This window comes from Lissotriton helveticus, chromosome 9 (genome assembly GCF_964261635.1).
Source record: "Lissotriton helveticus chromosome 9, aLisHel1.1, whole genome shotgun sequence".
NCBI classification, from domain to species: Eukaryota; Metazoa; Chordata; class Amphibia; order Caudata; family Salamandridae; genus Lissotriton; species Lissotriton helveticus.
In genome coordinates this window covers 60,159,147-60,181,971 of record NC_136070.1, presented here as the reverse complement: position 1 = coordinate 60,181,971, position 22,825 = coordinate 60,159,147, and the positions used below count along the sequence as shown (strand labels likewise).

The 22,825-nt window shown below is 49.9% G+C and overlaps 1 protein-coding gene across 1 annotated transcript in view; it reads right to left on the bottom strand.

The window, feature by feature from the left end:
* The window catches only part of RYR3 (ryanodine receptor 3), a 1,933,484-nt gene that overhangs the window by 633,302 nt on the left and 1,277,357 nt on the right, over window positions 1–22,825 (bottom strand). Inside the window, exon 61 of the mRNA XM_078661960.1 lies at window positions 15,526–15,575. Coding sequence (XP_078518086.1) covers window positions 15,526–15,575 — 50 coding nt within the window. The remainder of the gene's footprint in view (window positions 1–15,525; window positions 15,576–22,825) is intronic.

The following is a 22,825-nucleotide window of genomic DNA, read 5'->3' as shown; positions in this document are numbered from 1 at the left end:
ACTGCCAGAGGGTGAGTGGTTGAACAGAACGGGACTTACTTAAACGTTGTACTCGGAAAACGCTGTGGGCACATCCCTCATTCACGGGGATCACAAGTGCTCCTTAGCTGTGAGAAGAGAAAGGTAGCGCTTTGAAACATGCCGGACAAGGGCATAGATTGGCACAGTTCGCGAGAAGAGTTAGTTATGTGGTCAGGAGGGGTTTGATTCTCACCTTAGGACGGGACCGCAATGGCTAGATACCCGTTCCAGCTGCGCGCTGTGTCCGAGTGAAGACTCGCGGTGCAGCCGCTGGATGTCGGTAAGATAAAAAGGCTCGTCTCAGACAGCCAATCAGCGCGGAGGTAGGGCGGAACCATACTGAAAGTCAAGGGAGCGTCTACTCTGAAACAAGTTGGTAATGAAGACTGCAAGGGAGGAACTGTAAACACCCGGACCGGTTGTCACAGTAGAAAGCCTCACGGCAGCCCCGTGTAAATCAATTAATGGCAGATGCTTTGACACAGAATAGGATTCGGCGAGCAGTCATAATTACACTCATCAATATGTAATGTATTACAAGGCACATGTATTCAAATGATTTATGCTTATGGCCTCATACCATATCGAGAGTTAAACAAGGCAAGGTTTCAACATTCGCATATGGACCCTCATTGTCATTACGTACGTTAAAAAAGTGTGCAACTTCACACAATGTATCTTATAAAATTGCATATGTCTAGAATCCGAACACATTCAAATATGCATAGTTTTGGTACATTGAGCAGGCGGTGGTGGATGGAGCATGGCCTCCACAACAGAATTAAGTGGTCATTCATGAATATACAAGTAACGTGTGAGAGGTCGTTGCAAAAAACCCAGAGCAATTTAAAAGGGGCAATAAATTGTTGTAGGATTTATGTAAAAGTACTCACTTTTCAGCTAAAGCAATGGAGAGTAATCTATATTGAGGAGATGAAGAGATGGCTGTGTGAAAGGAATTAAGAGTCTATGATGACACAGAGTGTTCATTCTGGACATAAACTGGCCATCTGAGAAAAGTTCGCCTCGAGTTCATTCAGTCCTCTCCTTATGGTTTGAAATTTTTGCATCCACTTGCACTCTCTGGTGTTAAGGATGGAGGTCAAGTTGCCTCCCCGTGGTCCCAAGCAGACTTTCTCTATCACTAGCCAGCGTAGAGATTCAGGTGTATGATTCCTTTCTTTGAAATGTTCCACCAAGGGGGCCCCGGTTGTGGAGCACCGGATTCTGCTGCAGTGCTGAAAAATGCGGTTTTTAACCTTTTGTATAGTTTGGCCTATATACATGAGGTCACAGGGGCACAGAATTGCGTAGATCACTCCACTGGTGTTGCAGTTGGTCAGCGACTTGAGATTGATAGTGAAGTTATTGTATTGAATTTGTTTGGTCTCCCAGCACATAGGGCATGCTTTGCAGGAGGTGCATTTGAAGTGTCCAACAATTTCAGGTAACTTCCATAAGCTCTGGATCGTGGGTGCCTGTGGGGTTTCAAGCAAGGATCGTACCACCATGTCTCTGACGTTTCTCGCTTTTTTAAAGGCGTGCATTGGAGGTTCCGGCACCTCAAGGATGTCTGCCACCAGGCCCCAATGTTTGTTGACACTTTTTCTTATAGTGTTACTCTGGGTGCAGAATGTTGTTACGCATATCATGCGTTCAAATGACGATGCTCGTTTCTTGGTTTCAAGTAGAGTTGAACGATCCTGAAACCAGGCTCTCTTGCGGGATCGCTTCACTAGGCGTTTTGGATAGCCTCTGTCAATCAGACGGTTGATGAGTTCATCTGATTCCTTAAAGAAATCTTCTTTTTGTGAGCAATTCCTTCGAAGGCGCAAAAACTGCCCAAAGGGTAGGTTGTCTCTCAAACCCCTCGTGTGGTGGCTGGAGTAGCGTAGGAGAGAATTTCTCTCTGATGGTTTGCGGAAGAGAGTGGTGTATAAATATCCATCTTTCTCCTTGATGCTTATGTCGAGGAAATCAATCGACTCTTTATCCATATGCATCGTGAATTTGATGTCCAAGGATTGGTTATTAAGCCAAATTAAGAAAGCTCGGAGGCTGTCTTCATCACCAGTCCATATCATTATCACATCATCGATGTAACGGTGCCAAGTTGTTATCATCTCCCTGTGTGGGTTGCCTGGTGATAGGATGCAGTCTTGCTCAAATTCAGACATATAGAGAATAGCTAGGTCCGGTGCAAAGGCAGCGCCCATGGCTACTCCTTTACTCTGTATGTAGTAGGTGTTTTGGAAGATGAAAAAGTTTTTGGTCATTGCAATTTCAAGTAATTCGATCAGGAACTCGGTAGGGACTGGTGTAGGTTGTTCCCGTCTATTAAGTATTCTCCTCATGCAGTCTAGGGCCGGTCTCTGCGGAATGCTGGTATACAGCGAGACGATGTCCATGGTCACAAGAATCTGGTTCTGTTTACTGAATGGTTTCTGGTCGAAAAGGTTGATGACTTGCATGGTGTCTCTTAAATAAGTAGGGGTGGCTTCCGCTAGGGGCTTTAAGAAAACATCAACATACTTGCAAAGTGGTTCAATCAGTGATCCACATCCTGATATGATGGGTCGAACCCATCATATCAGGTATGTTGATGTTTTCTTAAAGCCCCTAGCGGAAGCCACCCCTACTTATTTAAGAGACACCATGCAAGTCATCAACCTTTTCGACCAGAAACCATTCAGTAAACAGAACCAGATTCTTGTGACCATGGACATCGTCTCGCTGTATACCAGCATTCCGCAGAGACCGGCCCTAGACTGCATGAGGAGAATACTTAATAGACGGGAACAACCTACACCAGTCCCTACCGAGTTCCTGATCGAATTACTTGAAATTGCAATGACCAAAAACTTTTTCATCTTCCAAAACACCTACTACATACAGAGTAAAGGAGTAGCCATGGGCGCTGCCTTTGCACCGGACCTAGCTATTCTCTATATGTCTGAATTTGAGCAAGACTGCATCCTATCACCAGGCAACCCACACAGGGAGATGATAACAACTTGGCACCGTTACATCGATGATGTGATAATGATATGGACTGGTGATGAAGACAGCCTCCGAGCTTTCTTAATTTGGCTTAATAACCAATCCTTGGACATCAAATTCACGATGCATATGGATAAAGAGTCGATTGATTTCCTCGACATAAGCATCAAGGAGAAAGATGGATATTTATACACCACTCTCTTCCGCAAACCATCAGAGAGAAATTCTCTCCTACGCTACTCCAGCCACCACACGAGGGGTTTGAGAGACAACCTACCCTTTGGGCAGTTTTTGCGCCTTCGAAGGAATTGCTCACAAAAAGAAGATTTCTTTAAGGAATCAGATGAACTCATCAACCGTCTGATTGACAGAGGCTATCCAAAATGCCTAGTGAAGCGATCCCGCAAGAGAGCCTGGTTTCAGGATCGTTCAACTCTACTTGAAACCAAGAAACGAGCATCGTCATTTGAACGCATGATATGCGTAACAACATTCTGCACCCAGAGTAACACTATAAGAAAAAGTGTCAACAAACATTGGGGCCTGGTGGCAGACATCCTTGAGGTGCCGGAACCTCCAATGCACGCCTTTAAAAAAGCGAGAAACGTCAGAGACATGGTGGTACGATCCTTGCTTGAAACCCCACAGGCACCCACGATCCAGAGCTTATGGAAGTTACCTGAAATTGTTGGACACTTCAAATGCACCTCCTGCAAAGCATGCCCTATGTGCTGGGAGACCAAACAAATTCAATACAATAACTTCACTATCAATCTCAAGTCGCTGACCAACTGCAACACCAGTGGAGTGATCTACGCAATTCTGTGCCCCTGTGACCTCATGTATATAGGCCAAACTATACAAAAGGTTAAAAACCGCATTTTTCAGCACTGCAGCAGAATCCGGTGCTCCACAACCGGGGCCCCCTTGGTGGAACATTTCAAAGAAAGGAATCATACACCTGAATCTCTACGCTGGCTAGTGATAGAGAAAGTCTGCTTGGGACCACGGGGAGGCAACTTGACCTCCATCCTTAACACCAGAGAGTGCAAGTGGATGCAAAAATTTCAAACCATAAGGAGAGGACTGAATGAACTCGAGGCGAACTTTTCTCAGATGGCCAGTTTATGTCCAGAATGAACACTCTGTGTCATCATAGACTCTTAATTCCTTTCACACAGCCATCTCTTCATCTCCTCAATATAGATTACTCTCCATTGCTTTAGCTGAAAAGTGGGTACTTTTACATAAATCCTACAACAATTTATTGCCCCTTTTAAATTGCTCTGGGTTTTTTGCAACGACCTCTCACACGTTACTTGTATATTCATGAATGACCACTTAATTCTGTTGTGGAGGCCATGCTCCATCCACCACCGCCTGCTCAATGTACCAAAACTATGCATATTTGAATGTGTTCGGATTCTAGACATATGCAATTTTATAAGATACATTGTGTGAAGTTGCACACTTTTTTAACGTACGTAATGACAATGAGGGTCCATATGCGAATGTTGAAACCTTGCCTTGTTTAACTCTCGATATGGTATGAGGCCATAAGCATAAATCATTTGAATACATGTGCCTTGTAATACATTACATATTGATGAGTGTAATTATGACTGCTCGCCGAATCCTATTCTGTGTCAAAGCATCTGCCATTAATTGATTTACACGGGGCTGCCGTGAGGCTTTCTACTGTGACAACCGGTCCGGGTGTTTACAGTTCCTCCCTTGCAGTCTTCATTACCAACTTGTTTCAGAGTAGACGCTCCCTTGACTTTCAGTATGGTTCCGCCCTACCTCCGCGCTGATTGGCTGTCTGAGACGAGCCTTTTTATCTTACCGACATCCAGCGGCTGCACCGCGAGTCTTCACTCGGACACAGCGCGCAGCTGGAACGGGTATCTAGCCATTGCGGTCCCGTCCTAAGGTGAGAATCTAACCCCTCCTGACCACATAACTAACTCTTCTCGCGAACTGTGCCAATCTATGCCCTTGTCCGGCATGTTTCAAAGCGCTACCTTTCTCTTCTCACAGCTAAGGAGCACTTGTGATCCCCGTGAATGAGGGATGTGCCCACAGCGTTTTCCGAGTACAACGTTTAAGTAAGTCCCGTTCTGTTCAACCACTCACCCTCTGGCAGTTGGTTATTCACTAGCACCTTGACGCCGATTTTTAATTTATTATTGTTTCAGATAAACTGTGGGAGCTGTACCATGGCCCCCTTTTAGACGGCACAGACGTCGACCGTTTATTGATGTAGGTAATACCACATCCCTGATCTCGCATATTCCTTTGTAAATAAACGCACAATCATTGTTATATATTAAATTAAGTGTTTACCTTGCCCCCTAGGCTCTCCCCCCCCCCCTATCCTGATGAAGACCCCAACATGAGGCTGAAAGCAACCCTTTAGCGTATTCAAGGGGTCGAAACGTAGAACTACGCTTTGCTTACTTCACACCATAGGACTGAAATAAGAGATGGTGCCTCGCCCTCTATGTGTGATGATTATTTGGAACCTTTGCTAATTGATTTGAGTGTAAAGGCTTCTTAATTGCGAAATGATGCCACTAAAATGTCACCACACCTTTACCGTGTCCCACTCACTTCACTCACCCCTTCCCCTCTCACTGAGAGCACTGTTTTGAACTTTCGAATGTAATGAATTTACAATTACATGTTTACTATGTCGTTATAATGAATTTTTGGCAGCAATTGGATTGAAACTTTGCTAAAATAAATGCCAAAATATTTTGAATTGAATTGTCTGAATCAAATATTCTTCAGTTAAATTCACAACGAAGCTATTGATTGTGTGAACATTGATTATTTGAATAATTGGCTTTCTATAAGCCCAATTGGAATTTTTCAACTCTGACCAACCCCATTTTCTGTAATGCACTCATATGTCAAGCATTGCACTTGCTGTCCGGAGTGATATTTGGTTCCTCCAGTCTGCTCCTGTATGCATATCAAATCCCCAGATTTTGTAACAGAGTCAATAGAGGACGTCAATGCTTGGTCAGTTTTTGCAAAGTTTACTTTCGAAGATGTAAGTGAGAGCTCAGGTTTTGTGGATGTTCTCAACACACAGCGCTGCTCGCCGTATCACAGCAAATCATTTTGTTTTCTCGAAACAGATGGATTTTTTTTCAATCAAAAGTATTGTGATGGGCCTGCTGCTGCCTGCCTCTTGCAATCATTATGTGCTCAATTTTCCATTGCATGAGTGGATTTGCTTTCATCAGTGATTATTTGTTTGTTATTATAAGTGATTGCCGTTAGTGTTCTGTTTGTTTTGTGAGTCTGTAACATTGTATGTATTTTGCGGCACCATCGGTCAGAATAGTGTTGTTTTTGTTCTGCTATGAGTATGTTCTACACTTAGCGAAGCACAAGTTACTATTTGTGTAACGATATATCTGTAAGAGACATTAGTTAGTATTAGATTCCTTACCTTAGAATATCCCCAGGCGTCAGACTGGATCCGGAAATTTTTACGTAGCAGTACCCTTGCCCGTCGGTAGGCGTCGTCTGCGGCTCCGCGTCCGTCGTCGGCGTCGTGGGCGCCGTGATGACGTCGTCGGAGTACTTAGACGCCGCCTCCGCGTGCTGACGTCAGTTCTTAGACACAGCTTTTCCGCGCCAGAAACGCAGAGCCATGTTGAAAACCAACACTGGTGCCATTGAAACTAGGGCCCTGAAAGATATTAGTTCGCAGAACGGGGAGGATGGGCGGGTCGGTAAGGAATCTAATACTAACTAATGTCTCTTACAGATATATCGTTACACAAGTAGTAACTTGTGCATCTGAAAGAGACACGTTAGTATTAGATTCCTTACCTTAGAATAGATACCCCAGCAATACCAACCCCGGTGGTGGGTCTGCGAACCAATACTCACACCAGAAAGTCCTGGAGGACGGAACGGCCAAAGAAGCCATCCCTCCGGACTTGGCTGTCCAGGCAGTAGTGTCTTGCAAATGTGTGCAGCGATGCCCACGTAGCTGCCTGACAGATGTCTTGTAAGGGCACACCCCTGCCCAGGGCAGTGGTAGTTGCCGTGGCTCGGGTAGAATGAGCCCTTAATCCAGCCGGGGGCTCCTTCCTAGCCAAAGAGTAGCATGCCTGGATACACAAGATGATCCACCGGGAGATGGTCCTCTTGTGCACCGCTTTCCCCTTCTTAGTGCCCACGTAACCAACAAAGAGTTGGTCATCCACCCGGAACTGGCGTGTGCGATCCAGATAAAACGAGAGCGCACGTTTTGGGTCCAGACGATGGAGCCGCTCTTCCTCTTTAGAGGGATGCGGTGGCTGAAAGAAGGTAGGCAAGGTCATAGACTGCCCGATGTGGAAGGCCGTGACGACCTTGGGCAGGAAAGAAGGTTTGGTACGTAGCACCACTTTGTCCGGATGGACAGAAAGGAAAGGTGGAGTACAAGAAAGAGCCTGGAGCTCACTCACTCTCCTGGCAGAGGTGATGGCAACCAGGAAAGCAGTCTTCAGAGTCAGAAGGCGAAGAGGGCAATTGTGAATTGGCTCAAAGGGAGCGCACATCAGAAAAGTCAGAACCAGGTTTAAGTCCCACTGAGGCATCACAAACGGAACAGGAGGAAAAGTGTGAGTGATGCCTTTAAGAAATCTGTTCACAATAGGGGACTTGAACAAAGAAGGCTGATCAGGTAGCCTGAGAAAGGCTGAAAAGGCAGAAAGGTAGCCCTTGAAAGTGCCCAGAGCAGAGCCCTGCTGGGCAAGAGAAAGAAGGAAGAGAAGAACCTCTGAAAGAGGGGCAGCAAGAGGATTCACAGCCTTTGCTGTGCACCATGCCACAAATCTGTTCCACCTGCAGGCGTATACCGACTTTGTGGAGGGACGCCTGGCTGCCAGAATGACGTTACAGACTTCAGGAGGCAAGTCAAATGGCCTCAACTGTCGCCGCTCAATCTCCAAGCATGGAGGTGGAGACTGGACAGGCTCGGGTGGAGGACCGTCCCCTGCTGCTGCGACAGAAGGTCCTCCTGAAGAGGCAGACGAACCGGGGGATCGACTGACATACTGAGTAGCTCGGGATACCAGTACCTTCGAGCCCAGTCCGGAGCCACAAGGATGACTTGGGCCCGGTCGCGCCTGATCTTCTTCAGCACTCTGGGCAGAAGTGGTATAGGCGGAAAGGCGTACAATAGACCGCAGCTCCACTCGCGAAGAAAAGCGTCTCCGAGCGAGTGCCGCCTTGGAAATTCCAACGCGCAGAACTGATGACATTGCGCGCTCTCTTCGGTGGCGAATAGATCTAACCAAGGCTCTCCCCATTGCTGAAAGAGGCCTTGCGCCACGTCCGAGTTCAGACGCCATTCGTGATCCATCATGCACCTGCGGCTGAGTTCGTCCGCCCTGGCGTTCAGAGAACCTGCCAGGTGTTGAACCACCAGGGTCACACCCTGATGTTCCAGCCATTGCCAAAGGCGCAGAGCCTCCTGGCAAAGGGTCCACGACCCCACCCCGCCCTGTTTGGTGCAGTACCACATGGCGGTGGTGTTGTCCGTGAACACCTGCACTACACTCCCCCGGACAGAGGGGAGGAATGCCTTCAGTGCTAGACGAATCGCCCGAAGCTCCAACATGTTGATGTGGAGTCGAGTCTCCGCCGGAGACCAGAGGCCTCTGATCTCCGCCTCTCCCATGTGGCCTCCCCAGCCCTGGAGGGACGCGTCCGTCACAACTACGTGCTCCGGTTGGGGAAGGGAGAGGGATCTGCCGCAGACCCAATCGCGGTCCGTGAGCCACCACTGCAACTGTCTCGCAGTGCCCTCCGAGATCAGGACATGGTCGGATAGGTTGCCTTGATGCTGGGCCCACTGAAACTTCAGGTCCCACTGCAGAGCCCGCATCCGCCATCTGGCGTGATGCACCGGCAGGATGCAGGAGGCCATCAGCCCCAGAAGCCGCAGCGTCAACCTGACCGAAACCCGGGATAACGGCTGAAAGATGGGAATCAGAGCCTGAATATCCCGGACCCGCTGCTCGGGTGGATAAACCCGAAACTGCGCCGAGTCTAGAACCGCTCCGATGAAGAGGAGCTTCTGAGAGGGGCACAGGTGTGACTTTGGCACATTGATCGAGAACCCCAGCTGATGCAGGAGGTCTGCCGTAGTCTGGAGGTGGCTGACGACTGTCTGGGGCGAGCCCGCCTTCAACAGCCAGTCGTCGATGTAGGGGAAGACTGAAATCCCCAACCGGCGGAGATGAGCTGCGACCACCGCCATCACCTTTGTGAACACCCGTGGGGCGCTGGTAAGGCCGAAGGGGAGCACGGTAAACTGAAAGTGCTCGTGGCCAACCGTGAACCGCAGGTAGCGCCGGTGGGCCGGCAGGACGGGGATGTGGAAATAAGCGTCCTGCAAGTCCAACGCTACCATCCAGTCTCCTGGATCCAGGGCAGCTAAGACCTGAGCCAGTGTCAGCATCTTGAACTTCTCCTTCCGGAGGAAGCCGTTGACGTTCCGTAGGTCCAAGATAGGGCGTAGGCCCCCTTTGCCCTTCTTGGGTACCAGAAAGTAGTGGGAGTAGCAACCACACCCTACTTCTGGCCCAGGAACGCGCTCGATGGCCCCCGTGGCCAAGAGGGCCGTAACTTCCTCCTGCAGAAGTCGCAAATGATCCCCCGATACACGGTGGTTCTGCGGTGGCATGGCTGGAGGAGTCGCCTCGAAGGGGAGGGAGTAGCCCCTTCGGACAATCTGCAGCACCCACCTGTCCGACGTGACAGTGCGCCAGTGGAGGTGGTGATGGCGAACCCTGCCCCCCACTGCCGTCACATGGGCCTGAAAGCACAGACTAGGAGGGTTTTGAGGCGGATGCTGCGGGGGAAGGTGTGGACTGACCCCGCCGCTGCCCACGACCGCCAGGACAGCGGTTCCCACGGCCGCCACCGCGTTGGGTATTGCCCTGCGGCGCGTGGCTGGCGGCACGTGCGGGCGCACCCCTTCCGTGGCCACGAAAGGAGTGATAGGCAGCCGGTTGCTGGCGTTGGCCCGAGAGGCCTAAGGACTTGGCCGTAGCCCTGGAGTCCTTAAAACGCTCAAGCGCATGGTCTGCCTTGTCGCCAAAAAGGCGACGGCCATCGAACGGCATGTCCATGAGCGTGCTCTGGACATCTGCCGAGAAGTTGGCGGATCTCAGCCAGGCGTGGCGTCTGACCGCCACCGTCATTGCCATCGCTCTACCCAGCGAGTCAGTGGTATCCAGCCCACACCGGATGGAATACTTGGCTGCATCCCGGCCCTCCACAAGGGCTTGGCCGAGTTTGACCCGTATCTCCAACGGACACTCTGGCAGCACTTCCGCGACCTTATCCCACACAGAGTGGGTGTAACGTCCCAAGAGGCAGGCGGTGTTTGAAGACCGCAGGCCCAAACTAATGGATGAGAAGATCTTCTTCCCATACTGGTCATACCTCTTGGATTCCCGATCCGGCGGGGCCGACGGGAATGCGGTTTGGGAATTGGAGGCCTGGATAACCAGGCTCTCGGGGGTAGGGTGGGAGGACAGAAAACATGGGTCGCCCGGGGCGGGGCGGTGGCGTCTGGCCACGTTCCTATCTACGGGCGAACCCGTAGCGGGCTTGGACCAAGTGCCCAGAAGAACGTCAGTCAAGGCCTCATTAAAGGGCAGCAGAGGCTTGGCCGAGCTTGACTGCGGTTTAAGGACCTCAGTGAGGAGGTTAGTCCTCACGGCCGTGACGGGGAGCTCAAGGTTTAAGGCCTTGGCAGCCCTCATCAGCACCACACTATATGTTGCCCCCTCCTCCGAAGCCACGGTAGGAGGGGAGACAAACCCAGGGTCTGGAGAGGTGTCCAGGCCACTGGCCTCCCCAAGGTCTTCTGTCCAGTCCTCATGAGACCGACACTCCCTGGTCAGAGGGTCCTCAGACCCCTCCCAGTCCTCTCCTTCACCCATCTCCCGAAATTCAGGGTCCTCAACCAATGGGGCCTGTTCATAAAAGTGAAATTCACCCAACGGCGTCTGGAGCGGCGCCCAGCGGGGCCGCCCCGACGGCCGAACAGGAACGGAAGTAGAACCGGGGTCGGCGCCGCCCGAGGACGGCGCCGGAGGCGACACCTGAGGGTCCGACGCCGGGGAGGCCGTCAGATCCACCGACGACGAACCAGATCCCGAAGGAGGACCAGCGGCATCCTGCGGCGCCGGGCCCGAAGGCGCCGGCGGCGTCGGAACAACTGGACCCCTCGGTGCCGGGCCCGAAGGCGCCGGCGGCGTCGGGATAACAGGGGCCTGCGGCGCCGGGCCCGAAGGCATCGGCGGCGTCGGGGCCGAAGCACCCGACGGCGTCGGGGCCGGAGCCGCCGACCCGCTAGGGCTCCCAGACGGGTCCGCTGGGCCCGAAGGCGCCGCGGAGCCCGTCGGAGGAGAGTTTCCTCATGGCCATGAGGAAGCGCTCGACCTCCTCCGGCGTCGCGTTGAGCCCAGGGACCGTAGGGTATGGGGCTGGACGCGGCGCCCGCGACTCCGACGGAGCCGCGTGGGCGGTGTCACCCGAACCCCCGGCCGCATCGCGCGAGCGTCGGGGGGAGTCCGAGGAGCGATGACGCCGCTTGGACTTCTTGTGCCGCTTACCTGACGACGACTTCGAGCCGGAGGAGTGCGGCCTACTCTCGGAGCTGTGGAGGCTCCGGGCCCGCGACCTGTCCCTCGACCTCCCATGGGATCGGGACCTCTCGCGGCGCGGGACCGACTGCCGGAGTTCGAGTCGCCTACGGGACCGCTCCCGCCTGGCTTTCGAAGAGAGGCAGTTGGAGCAGGCCTTGTCGTCATGGTCGACGCCCAAACACGACAAACACACGCGGTGAGGATCCGTGACCGACATCAGCCGGTCGCAATCGTCGCAATGCTTGAAGCCGGGCATCCCTATCGGCACCGTTTCGGAGTCGAGAGACTTCGAAATAGTAATCAAAAGGATCAAAAAGTTCAGTCAAAATTGACTAGGGTTACTGCTTTTTCCAGATCTGCGCTTGCTGGCGCGGAAAAAAGAAGAACTGACGTCAGCACGCGGAGGCGGCGTCTAAGTACTCCGACGACGTCATCACGGCGCCCACGACGATGGATGCGGAGCCGCAGATGACGCCTACCGACGCGCAAGGGTACTGCTACGCAAACATTTCCGGATCCAGTCTGACGCCTGGGGATATTCTAAGGTAAGGAATCTAATACTAACGTGTCTCTTTCAGATGTTGTAATTTAGTAAAGCGCCACCATTAAGATTGGTGGAGATAGAACATGGGTGTTGTTTTTTTTGTTTTTGGCGTCCGTAGCTGTCCATAGCTGGTGATTTGCTTAGATTTCAGTGGAAATTTGAACAAAACAACTCTGAGTGATAAAACAATCGTCACTGAAATCCACTCAGTATGGAGAGGGAGGAGGTGGGCTGCCTGCAACTCGAGCGAGCATAGGGAGGAGGGGGTGGTCTGCCTATTAAGTGTAATGCGTGTGGCAACAGAGGGAGAGCGCAGCGCACGCTGGAGAGGGAGGGGGTGGGATGCCTGGTCACTTTAATAGCTTTGCTCTGTTGGTAGTGGTTGTGCAGGGAGCGAGAGGGGAGGTGCTGGCGGCTGGGGAGGGGGAGGAGAAATGCGAGCCTGGCTGTGTACGGGGGGAGGTGATGGCGGCTGGGGACTGGGGATCAGATGGAGAAGGCTGGCGAATTTTTTTTTTTAAAAATAGTCTGTTATCTCGAGTTGTGCAGGCTGAGGCGGTGGCGCTTGGAGTCGTGGAGTTGCGGGTTTAAGACGAGACACGGCCGTGAAACTGCAGGGAGAGAGAGGGGAGGTGCTGGCGGCTGGGGAGGGGGAGGAGAAATGTGAGCATGGCTGTGTGCAGGGAGAGAGAGGGGAGGTGCTGGCGGCTGGGGAAGGGGAGGAGAAATGTGAGCATGGCTGTGTGCAGGGAGAGAGAGGGGAGGTGCTGGCGGCTGGGGAGGGGGAGGAGAAATGCGAGCCTGGCAGTGTGCGGGGAGAGCGAGGGGAGGTGCTGGCGGCTGGGGGTGGTGATAGCCGTGGGAGGGAGCCTTGTCGCTTTCATGTGCACGCGCTTTTAATGTCAATGCGCTTGCGCATTGAGCTTAAATTTGACGGGCACTGCAAGGAATCGCCACGGAATCGCAAGTTGGTTAAAGTCTGTTTAAGCCCCTATAGTCTCGCAAGCTCAATGCGCATGCGCATTGACAGGCGAGACCTAAAAATTACTAAGGGGTAGCTCTCTCCGGATCTGTGCTGACTGGCTCGGAAAGAAAAAAACTGACGTCAGTGTGCTGGGGAGGCACCTACATCGGCAATGTGCATGTCACCTCCTGTGCAAAAGACACCATGCAGAGTCAAACAACGTCACCTATTGGGGCATAGGGGCTGGAATTTTTTTTCCAGATTCAGTCTGATGCCTCGAGATAATTCAAAAGGTTAGTAATCTGCAGCTAGAAGTTTCTATCTGGTAATGTATTATAGTGCTCATCTCCATTTTAAGACTGAAATTAAATGATGGAAGGGAAAGTGTTCTGGGGTCCTGCAAATTCACAGGAATATTCTACATTTATGACTTCAGTGAGAATCGTAACATGCAGAACAGTTTATTATTATGGGCAGCTCCCGTATTACCATATCCACACGTGTCCAAAACTTGGAGCTTCAAATATTGTTTTGGATAAAAAAAATGCTTTTATGGTGATGGACATGGCCGAACTGGCCAGCTGCTCAAGCAGGCAATCACCTCGGAGGCTGGAGCCCCAGGAGGCCAGTTTTAACACATGGAGGCCGGTTTCAGACTGCAGGTGCGGTGGTGCACATTATGCGATCCTTGCGGCAACAAGAAAGAGTTGCTCTGGTTCTAGTGCATCAGCATGTCTGCACATGGTAGCTGAATTTATCATTTTTACCAGGTGGGAGAGGGGTTGGCCTAACGGCTAAGGTGCTCGACCTCGTACCTGAGGAACTTGGTTCGAGTCTCGGTAACGATGCCAAAAACCCCCTGTGATTCTGGGCAAATCACTTAATCTCCCCGTGCCTAAAATGAAAGTGTGTCTCATGTAATGTAACTGGTGCTATGTAAAGCGCTCTGATAACTGATTCGGTTCGGTTCTAGTTCGCGCTATATAAAACTCTGCAAAAAAAAAAAAAAAAGTCACAGTCTAGCCCTGGTGATGGAAACGAGCATCCCACTTCCCCCCTACCCCACCCCCATTCCTCTCCACCCCCACCTGCCCCATCATTCCAGCTCAGTCTGCTACAGTCACTATACAGGGGAACATAACCTGCTACTATATCATACTGAGTGTAGGATAATGAAACAAAGACATGGCAAAGCTGTCAAAAGCAATGAGATCTTAACGCACCTATACCTCTAAGTTAAGTGAATTTGTACACAATTTATAGATTTGTGAAAACCTAGAAAAATGTTATGTTTCTTCTTTATAATGCCTTTGACGAATTTCTCGGAAGCTACAGAAGCCCCTTCTCCCACAGCTTCAAATTATCAAAAAATTGGTTGGGAATGCAGCAAGTGCAATCACTTAAATGAAAATTACTATTTTCACTTTTCCAGTTAAGGAAAACTGTAAAACAGGAGTGGTGATGTATAAGTAGCTACCAGCAAGAAATGGTGTACTTACCAGGTATCCTATGACCTCATAACTTTTAATGACAGACGGGCATTGAAGGAAAACAATCTTCTTCTTTCAATTCTCCCTCAATGAAGTGCAGCTTTTATTGCAAAGACAACACTGCTACAGAGTCTGTCACTGGGTCAGAGAGCACCAGAAATCCTGCATGCCTCCTTTTGGGGACACCAGGCCATTTCCATACCATTGACCATGGAGCCTTTATACCGAGTAGGAGGTTGCCATTCTTCTTTTCTCAAAGAAAGGTTTTCCATCAATTAGGGCCAAAGGGGTTAAAAACTATTTGGGTTAGGTCATGCCCCCCCAATTCACTTCAACATTTTTTAAATCTTCACCAGAATTTTTCAAGAGATAGAAATGCTTTTACCCATCGCTAAACGAGAAACTGCTTTGGTTGCAATATGTCTTTGTGGAAATAGGCTGTAATGTTATTGATAGAGCAACCTCACTTTGTAAGTGTCACATACGGGACTTAGATGAGGCTATGATCCAGTTTATTTTAATTTATATCCAATAGGGTTGATTTGGTGGTAGAAGAGGCTAATGAATGGAGACTTCAGTGTACTTAGCTTGAACATTGTTATTAGAGATGGACATGTGTATACAGAAATTAGGATGTTTAGTGAACAAGACTGACCAACTTTTCCCACTGCTTTGCTAATCTGCCTCTGGTAATTTTCCATGAAAACCCAAAAATTCTTGCAGACTACACTTTCAAATAACACACAGATGCACACTGCAAAGAATTAATGGGAGCAGTGAACATGCTCAGGTTCTAACAATGGGCAAAGCATGCTGTACACCAGGATCACTTACCGAAGAGGGAAATCCTATGTCTAACAAGAGCTGCGAGTTTGCAGAAGAGGCTGAGGTTTAAAAGAGAAGGCAAAAGAGGAGTAGAAGATTAAAAGATGCAAGAGTAACAGCAATACATAGGGTTGAAAAATAGTGATTAGGAGAGAAATACACTAAAGAGAATCAAGAAATGGAGAACAGGGGAAAAAGTTTGATTAGTCTAGGAAAATGTCCTGCTTTCCATAATGTGATCAAAGAATAAATGTCAGTATTTTTAATACGTAAACCTATTTCACTAAAGAACAAGTTATTTATCTTCAGTAATGATATATCTGTAAGAAACATTAGTTGTAGATTCCTTACCTTAGAATTACCCCCAGGCGTCAGACTGGATCCGGAAAGTTTTGTCATAAGCAGTACCCCTGCATGGTGAACAACCTTTACAACGCAACTTTTACCACGCAGTGCCTTTACGACGCAACTTTTACAACGCAAACCATTACAACGCATAGCGTTGGGGGGCACTCTAGGATAGGGAATAGGTTTAATGTACTATCCAACACCTTCCCTACTATCCACGGGGACTGGAGTTGGAATAGTAAATTAAACAATTCACTATCCAGCAACCCAAAGCAGTATGCGTTGTAAAGGCATGCGTTGTAAAAAACGCGTTGTAAAGGCATGCGATGTAAAAGCATGCCTTGTAATGTCATACATCCCCTATGCACATCGGAAGGTGGTGTCGTGGTCGCCGGGATGACGTAGCGGGAGCTACTTAGACGCCGCCCTCGCGTGATGATATCAGTTCTGTACATGACTTTCTGCGCTAGAAACGCAGAGCCATGCAAGACACTGACCACTGGTGCACAAAACTAGGGCCCTGAAAGGATATCCTTAACCCTAGAAATCAGTTCGCAGAACTGGGAGGATGAGTGGGACGGTAAGGAATCTATAACTTACAGATATATCGTTACCGGAGGTAAATAACTTGTTCATCTGAAAGAAACATAGATGTCTTACCTTAGAATAGATACCCCAGCAATACCAACCCCGGTGGTGGGTCTGCGAACCAAGATCACGCCAGAAAATCCTGGAGAACAGAACGGACAAAGAAGCCATCTCTCCGGACTTGGCTGTCCAGACAGTAGTGTTTTATAAACATGTGCAGTGATGCCTACGTAGCTGTCTGACAGATGTCATGCAGAGGAACTGCTGTTCCCAAGGGATTATTGGCTGCTATCAGCCTGGTGGAATGGGCACGTAGCCCCACTGGAGGCTCCCTTTTAGCCAGAAAACAGCATGCTTTAATACACAAAATGACCCATCGAGAAATGGTTTGCTTGTGTACGGCCCGACGTTCCTTGGCGTCCACGTAGCCAACAAAGAGTTGGTCATCCACCGGAACTGTTTTGTGCGATCCAGATGGAAAGAAAGTGCATGTTTTGGGTCCAGACGGTGGAGCCTCTCTTCCTCTTTCGAAGGTTGCAGAGGTGGAAATAAGGTGGGCAAAGTGATGGTCTGCCCGGTGTGAAAGACAGTGACAACCTTAGGAAGGAAGGATGGACGAGTCCTGAGCACCACCTTATCCGGATGGACAGACAGTAAAAGCGGCTTGGAGGAAAGAGCCTGGAGCACACTCACTCTTCTGGCAGATGTGATGGCTACCAGGAATGCAGTTTTAAGCGTCAGAAGCCTCAAAGGACAGTTGTGAAGCGGCTCATAGGGAGTGCACATTAAATAGGTTAAGACTAGATTGAAGTCCCAATGAGGCATAATGAAGGGAATAGGAGGAAAGAGATGAGTTATGCCTTTTTAAGAAAAGATTAACCACCTGATACTTGAAAAGAGAAGGCTGATCTGGAAGCCGAAGGAAGGCAAAGATGGCCGAAAGATAGCCCTTGATAGTGCCCAGAGCAGAGCCCTGCTGGGTTAAAGAAAGAATAAACATGAGAACTTCAGAAAGAGGTGCAGAGAGGGGATCTACAGCCTTTGCTGTGCACCATGCCACAAACTTGTTCTACCTGCAGGCGTATACCGTCTTAGTGGAGGGATGCCTGGCTGCCAAGATTACATCACAGACTTCAGGAGGCAGATCAAACGACGTCAACTGCCACCGCTCAATCTGCATGCAAGGAGGTGGAGGCTAGACAGGTTCGGGTGGAGGCCCGTCCCCTGCTGCTGCGACAGAAGATCCTCCCGAAGAGGCAGTCGGATCGGAGGATCGATAGCAATGTTGAGCAGCTTGGGATACCAGACTCTTCGTGCCCAATCCGGAGCCACAAGGATGACTTGGGCCCGGTCGCACTTGATCTTCTTCAGCCCTCTGGGCAGAAATGGTATAGGCGGAAAGGCGTACAACAGACCGCAACTCCACTCGCGGCAAAAAGTGTCACCTAGCGAGTGTCGCCTTGGAAATTCCAACACGCAGAATTGCTGACATTGTGCGTTCTGTTCGGTGGCGAATGGATCTAACCAAGGCACTCCCCACTGTCGAAAGAGACCTTGCACCACCTCCGAGTGAAGACGCCATTCGTGATCCAACATGCACCTGTGGCTGAGTTTGTCCGCCCTGGCATTCAGTGAATAGGCCCAAGGGTTTGGCCATAGCCCGTGAGTCTTTGAAGCGCTCTAGAGCGTTGTCCGTTTTGTTGCCAAAAAGGCGACGGCCATCAAAGCGCATGTCCATGAGGGTGTTCTGGACATCCCCGAAAAGCCAGTAGATCTCATCCTGGCGTAGCGTAGAAAGGCTACAGACATGGAAATTGTCCTGCCTAGAGAGTCAGCGGTATCCAGCCCACAACGGATGGTAAACTTCGCCGCATCTCTCCCGGCGGCGACAGCTTGGGAGAGCCCTGTCCGGGCCTCCTCCGGACACTGAGGCAGCACCTGTGCAACCGTATCCCACACAGAGTGGGAATAACGGCCCAATAGACATGCAGTGTTTGCAGACCGCAGTCCCAAGCTGGCGGAAGAGAAAATCTTCTTCCCAAGATGAGCCAGCTTCTTGGATTCCTTTCCGGTGGAGCGGTAGGGAATGCGCTCTTGAAAGTGGAGGCTAGGACCACCAAGCTCACCGGGGTGGGGTGTTGGGATAGGAAGAGGGGGTCACCTGGAGCAGGCTGGTGGCATCGGGCAATCATCCTATCCACAGGGTCCAGGCCCTTGTTGGGCCTGGACCATGTGCCCAAAAGGACGTCAGTAAGGGCCTCATTAATCGGCAGCAGGGGCTCCGAAGAGCTCGCAGCCGGCTGAAGCACCTCTGACAGGAGGTTAGTACTGACCACCACCATAGGAAGCTCGAGGTTGAGAGCCTTGGCTGCCCTACACAACACCACCGCGTATGACGTTCCCACCTCCAAAGCCACAGTAGGAGGAGACAACATGCCAAGGTCAGGGTAGGTGAAGAGACCACTGGCGTCCCCAAGTTCCTCTCTCCAGTCCTGTTCAGATCCTAGCTGATCAGTTAAAGGGTCACCTGACCCCTCCCCTTATCCTCAGTTTGCCAATCTGGCTGAAAAGGGACCCCAGGAGTGAACAGGGGCACAAAAACCCCGCTCCGCGCCGGATCCGGCGTCGGAAGACGCTGGTCTAGCTCCGGGTACACATCGGGATGGAGGCAGGGGTCGACGCCAGCCGGGGACACGACTGGCATCGGTTGTGGTGATGGAGGAAGCGGCGCTGGTGGAGGTGTAATAAGGTCAATCAGTGCTGTTACGGGTCCAGGCCTGGATCCACAGGGGGCCTCCGGGGTCGGAGCCGATGGCGAAGAAGGCGTGCCGGCAGATTAAGCTGCCCACAGATGGTGTGCAGTGCCTTGTAAAATTTATGAAGCTGGGCAGGAGCCGCTACAGGTCCCGGTAAGAGAGGGAAGCCTGCATGTGGAGCCACGGGAGGGGCAACTCCCGCATCCCTCGTCGCGTCATCCGACCGACGTGGAGAAGTCAAAAAGAGACGGTGCTTCTTAAACTTCTTTTTGTGCTTCGATTTACCCGACCCCAAGTGTGAAGTCTTTGATGACTTGACCTACCACGCGACTGGGACCTCGAACGGCTTGAAGCCGACTACCGGCACTCAAGCTGCTTTCGGGGCCGCTCCCGCAAAGCCTGTGGAGCCAGGGACCGGCAGTCGGAGCACGACTTGGGGGCGTGGTCGCGCTCCAGGCAAAAGAGGCACATGAGGTGCGGATTCGTAACCAACATTAGTCGGGTACAGGAACCTCATGCCTTGAATCCGGGCATCCCTCGTGCACTAGGAGTCATAGACTAAAAAAGACGTAAACAATAGTCGCCTAAAAAGTTCAGTCAAAAAATGACTGGAGGTACCGCTCTCTCCGGATCTGCGTTGGCTGGCATGGAAAAAACAGAACTGACGTCAGCGTGCAAGGGCAGCGTCTAAGTAGCTACCGCAACGTCATCCCGGCGACCACGACGCCAACGACGGGTGCGGAGCCGAAGGACGCCTCCTTCCGACGCACAGAGGTACTACTGACAAAAAAACTTTCCAGGTCCAGTCTGACGCCCTGGGGTAATTCTAAGGTAAGGAGTCTATAACTAACGTGTTTCTTTCAGATTGCCCATTACATATATGTTTCAAAAAGTAATGCTCCGAGATAAAGTAATTTCCTATATTCTGAATTTTCAGGAATAATGTCTAAAACATCTCAACACATGCCAACACCTCTCAAAAAACCTTGAACCACATTCTTCTGAAAGTCAAAATATTTGGTGACTTACTTTACCTATTGCCCACTGCATAGGCTGGCATGTCTGCTCTGAGTTACTTATACTGAAAAGGCTAATGTATAATTCCTCTTGATTTCTCCCTTTTCTCCCAGCCATATGGCCTTTTACAGTGTGAAAATTTCTCTAAATATATTCAATGTGTGTAACCTTGTGTAGAGCAAAAAGGACGAGGTAAACCTAAACATAATTCTCATAGACATTACAAAGTGTTAATCATTGTTGCAGGCCTATGTCACAAACATGTATGCTGGAAAGTGACAGTGAAGGGGAGGAAGAGCCTCTCTTAAGCTTACTCTGCATATGAAGCTCAGTCAAAAGCTATGTTTATCTAATCTACGGACTTCCTCACCAGTTTATCATGACTATGGTAGTGCTCACTGAAATGCTTGAAAAGTTAAAATGCTCAAAGATCTTTCTGATCAAGATGTTTAAGAGTTTTTTATGAAAATAAAGAACTCAGAAAATTTTCTGCTAAAAGGGGGATTGCTGGATAACAACTCTGCAAATAATTCACTTTCAACATCCAAGCATTCTCGCAAAAATTGTATTTACAAGAAGATCCTCTCCTCCCACATACTTGTTTATGCCAAAACCTTCCCCCACATGCAAGCCGAGCAAAGCTGGTAACTTCGCAATCTTTGCAATGATTGCCTCCTCTGTAAAGTGTAACATGTACAACTTCTTCAACTTTGAGCGTGGAAGAACAAGTTACTAACCTTCGATAACGCTTTTTCTGGTAGAGAGTCAATCTGCCTCCAGATTCTTTACCTTAGAATAATGTCCAGGTGTAAGACTGAATCGGGAAGTTTTTTTGAGTAGTACCCCTGCGTGCCAGTAGGTAGTGTCTGCTCTGCATCAGCAGTGTCATCTGCGCCAGACTGGAAGTGCACGGTGCCTATATAGGTGCTACCCCAGCATGCTGACATCAGATTATTTTTGTGACTTTCCACGCCAGAAGCGCTGAGCCACAAAGAATGCTCATGCACTGGTGTGCAGTGCTAAGGGCCTAGGAAGGGTGCTCCTCAATGAAATCATGTCATAAAAAGGGGAGGATGAGAGGGTTAGTAAGGAATCTACAGCTAGATAGAGTCTTTAACAAATAAGCATTACAGAAAGTAGGTAACTTGTTCATATGATAGAGACTTCTAGCCACAGATTCTTTACCTCCTTCCCAGAGGTGGGTCTGCAAATGTATTTAGACTAAAAGGTCCTGCAGGACAGAATGGGTCAAATGGCCATCATGACGTACCAGATAGTAATGTTCGGTGAACATGTGCAATGACATCCACGTTGCTGAATGACAGATTTCCAGGACAGGAACTACGCGAACTAACACAGTGGTTGGAGCCTTGGCACTGGTGGAATGAATGTGCAAGGCTAAGAATGCTTGCAGTTCACTGACCCTCTCGCCAAAGTTATAGATATCAGAAAAGCTGTTTAGAAGGTGAGTAGGCAGAATGGACAGTTGTGGAGTGGCTCATATGGTGTGCATATGAGAAATGTTTGGACCATATTGAGGTGCATGCTGAATGATCTTGGAGTAAAAAGGTGTTGAAGTCCCTTGAGAAAACAGGTCACAACAGGTGACTTAAACATAGAAGGTCAGTCCTGTAACCCCAAGAACGCTGAAATGGCTGATTAGCAACTTTTAACAGTGCCCAGGGCAGAGCCCTTCTAGGCCACCGTAAGACCAAACAAGAGAACTTGGCACAGGGGTGCAAAAAGGGGGTCGGTGTTCTTAGATGCACGCCATGTGGAAAACCTATCTCAATGGAAGGCATGTACCTTCTTGATGAAGGAATTCCTGGCTATCTGAATAATGCCACAAACTTTTTGAGGAAGTTTGAAAGCAGTCAACTGTTGCCCCTCAATGTCCATGCATGAAGGTGGAGGTTGTGCAGGTGTGGGACCCTACCTTGCTGCTACAACAGAAGATCCTCCTGAGGGGGCAGCCTCATCAGAGGACCGATATCCATGCTCAGGAGTTCGGGACACCAAACTCTCTGTGGGATATATGGGGCCACAAGAGTAACTTGGGCCTGGTAATTCTTGATCTAATTCAGAACTCTGGGCAGGAGTGGTATCAGAGGAAGAGGGTACGGAAGGCCTGAGCCAGAAAGTGTCTCAGAGAGAGAGAGCTGCCTTGGAAACTCCATGGTGCAGAACTGCTGACGTTGCATATTCTCAGCAGTGGCAAGTAGATCTAACCAAGGTTCTCCTCAGTCTCACAAGAAAGCCTTGTACCACCTCCGAATGGAGATGCCATTCATGATCTGCTAGGCATCAATGGCTGAGTTTGTCTGCTCTGACATTCAGATAGCCTGCCAGGTGCTGAACCACCAGAAAAATGCCATGCTGTTTTAGGCATGCCCAGGGAAGCAGGGCCGCTTGACATAGGGAACACAACCCCATTCCACCCTGTTTGCTGATGTGCCACATGGCAGTGATGTTGTCAGTGAACACCTGAACTAGCCTTCCCATGATCATTTAAGGAAGAAAGGCTTTCAATGCCAGTCGGATCACCCGCAGCTCCAGCAGGCTCATGTGGAGCTGGGACTCTGCCAGAAACAGAGTCTTCT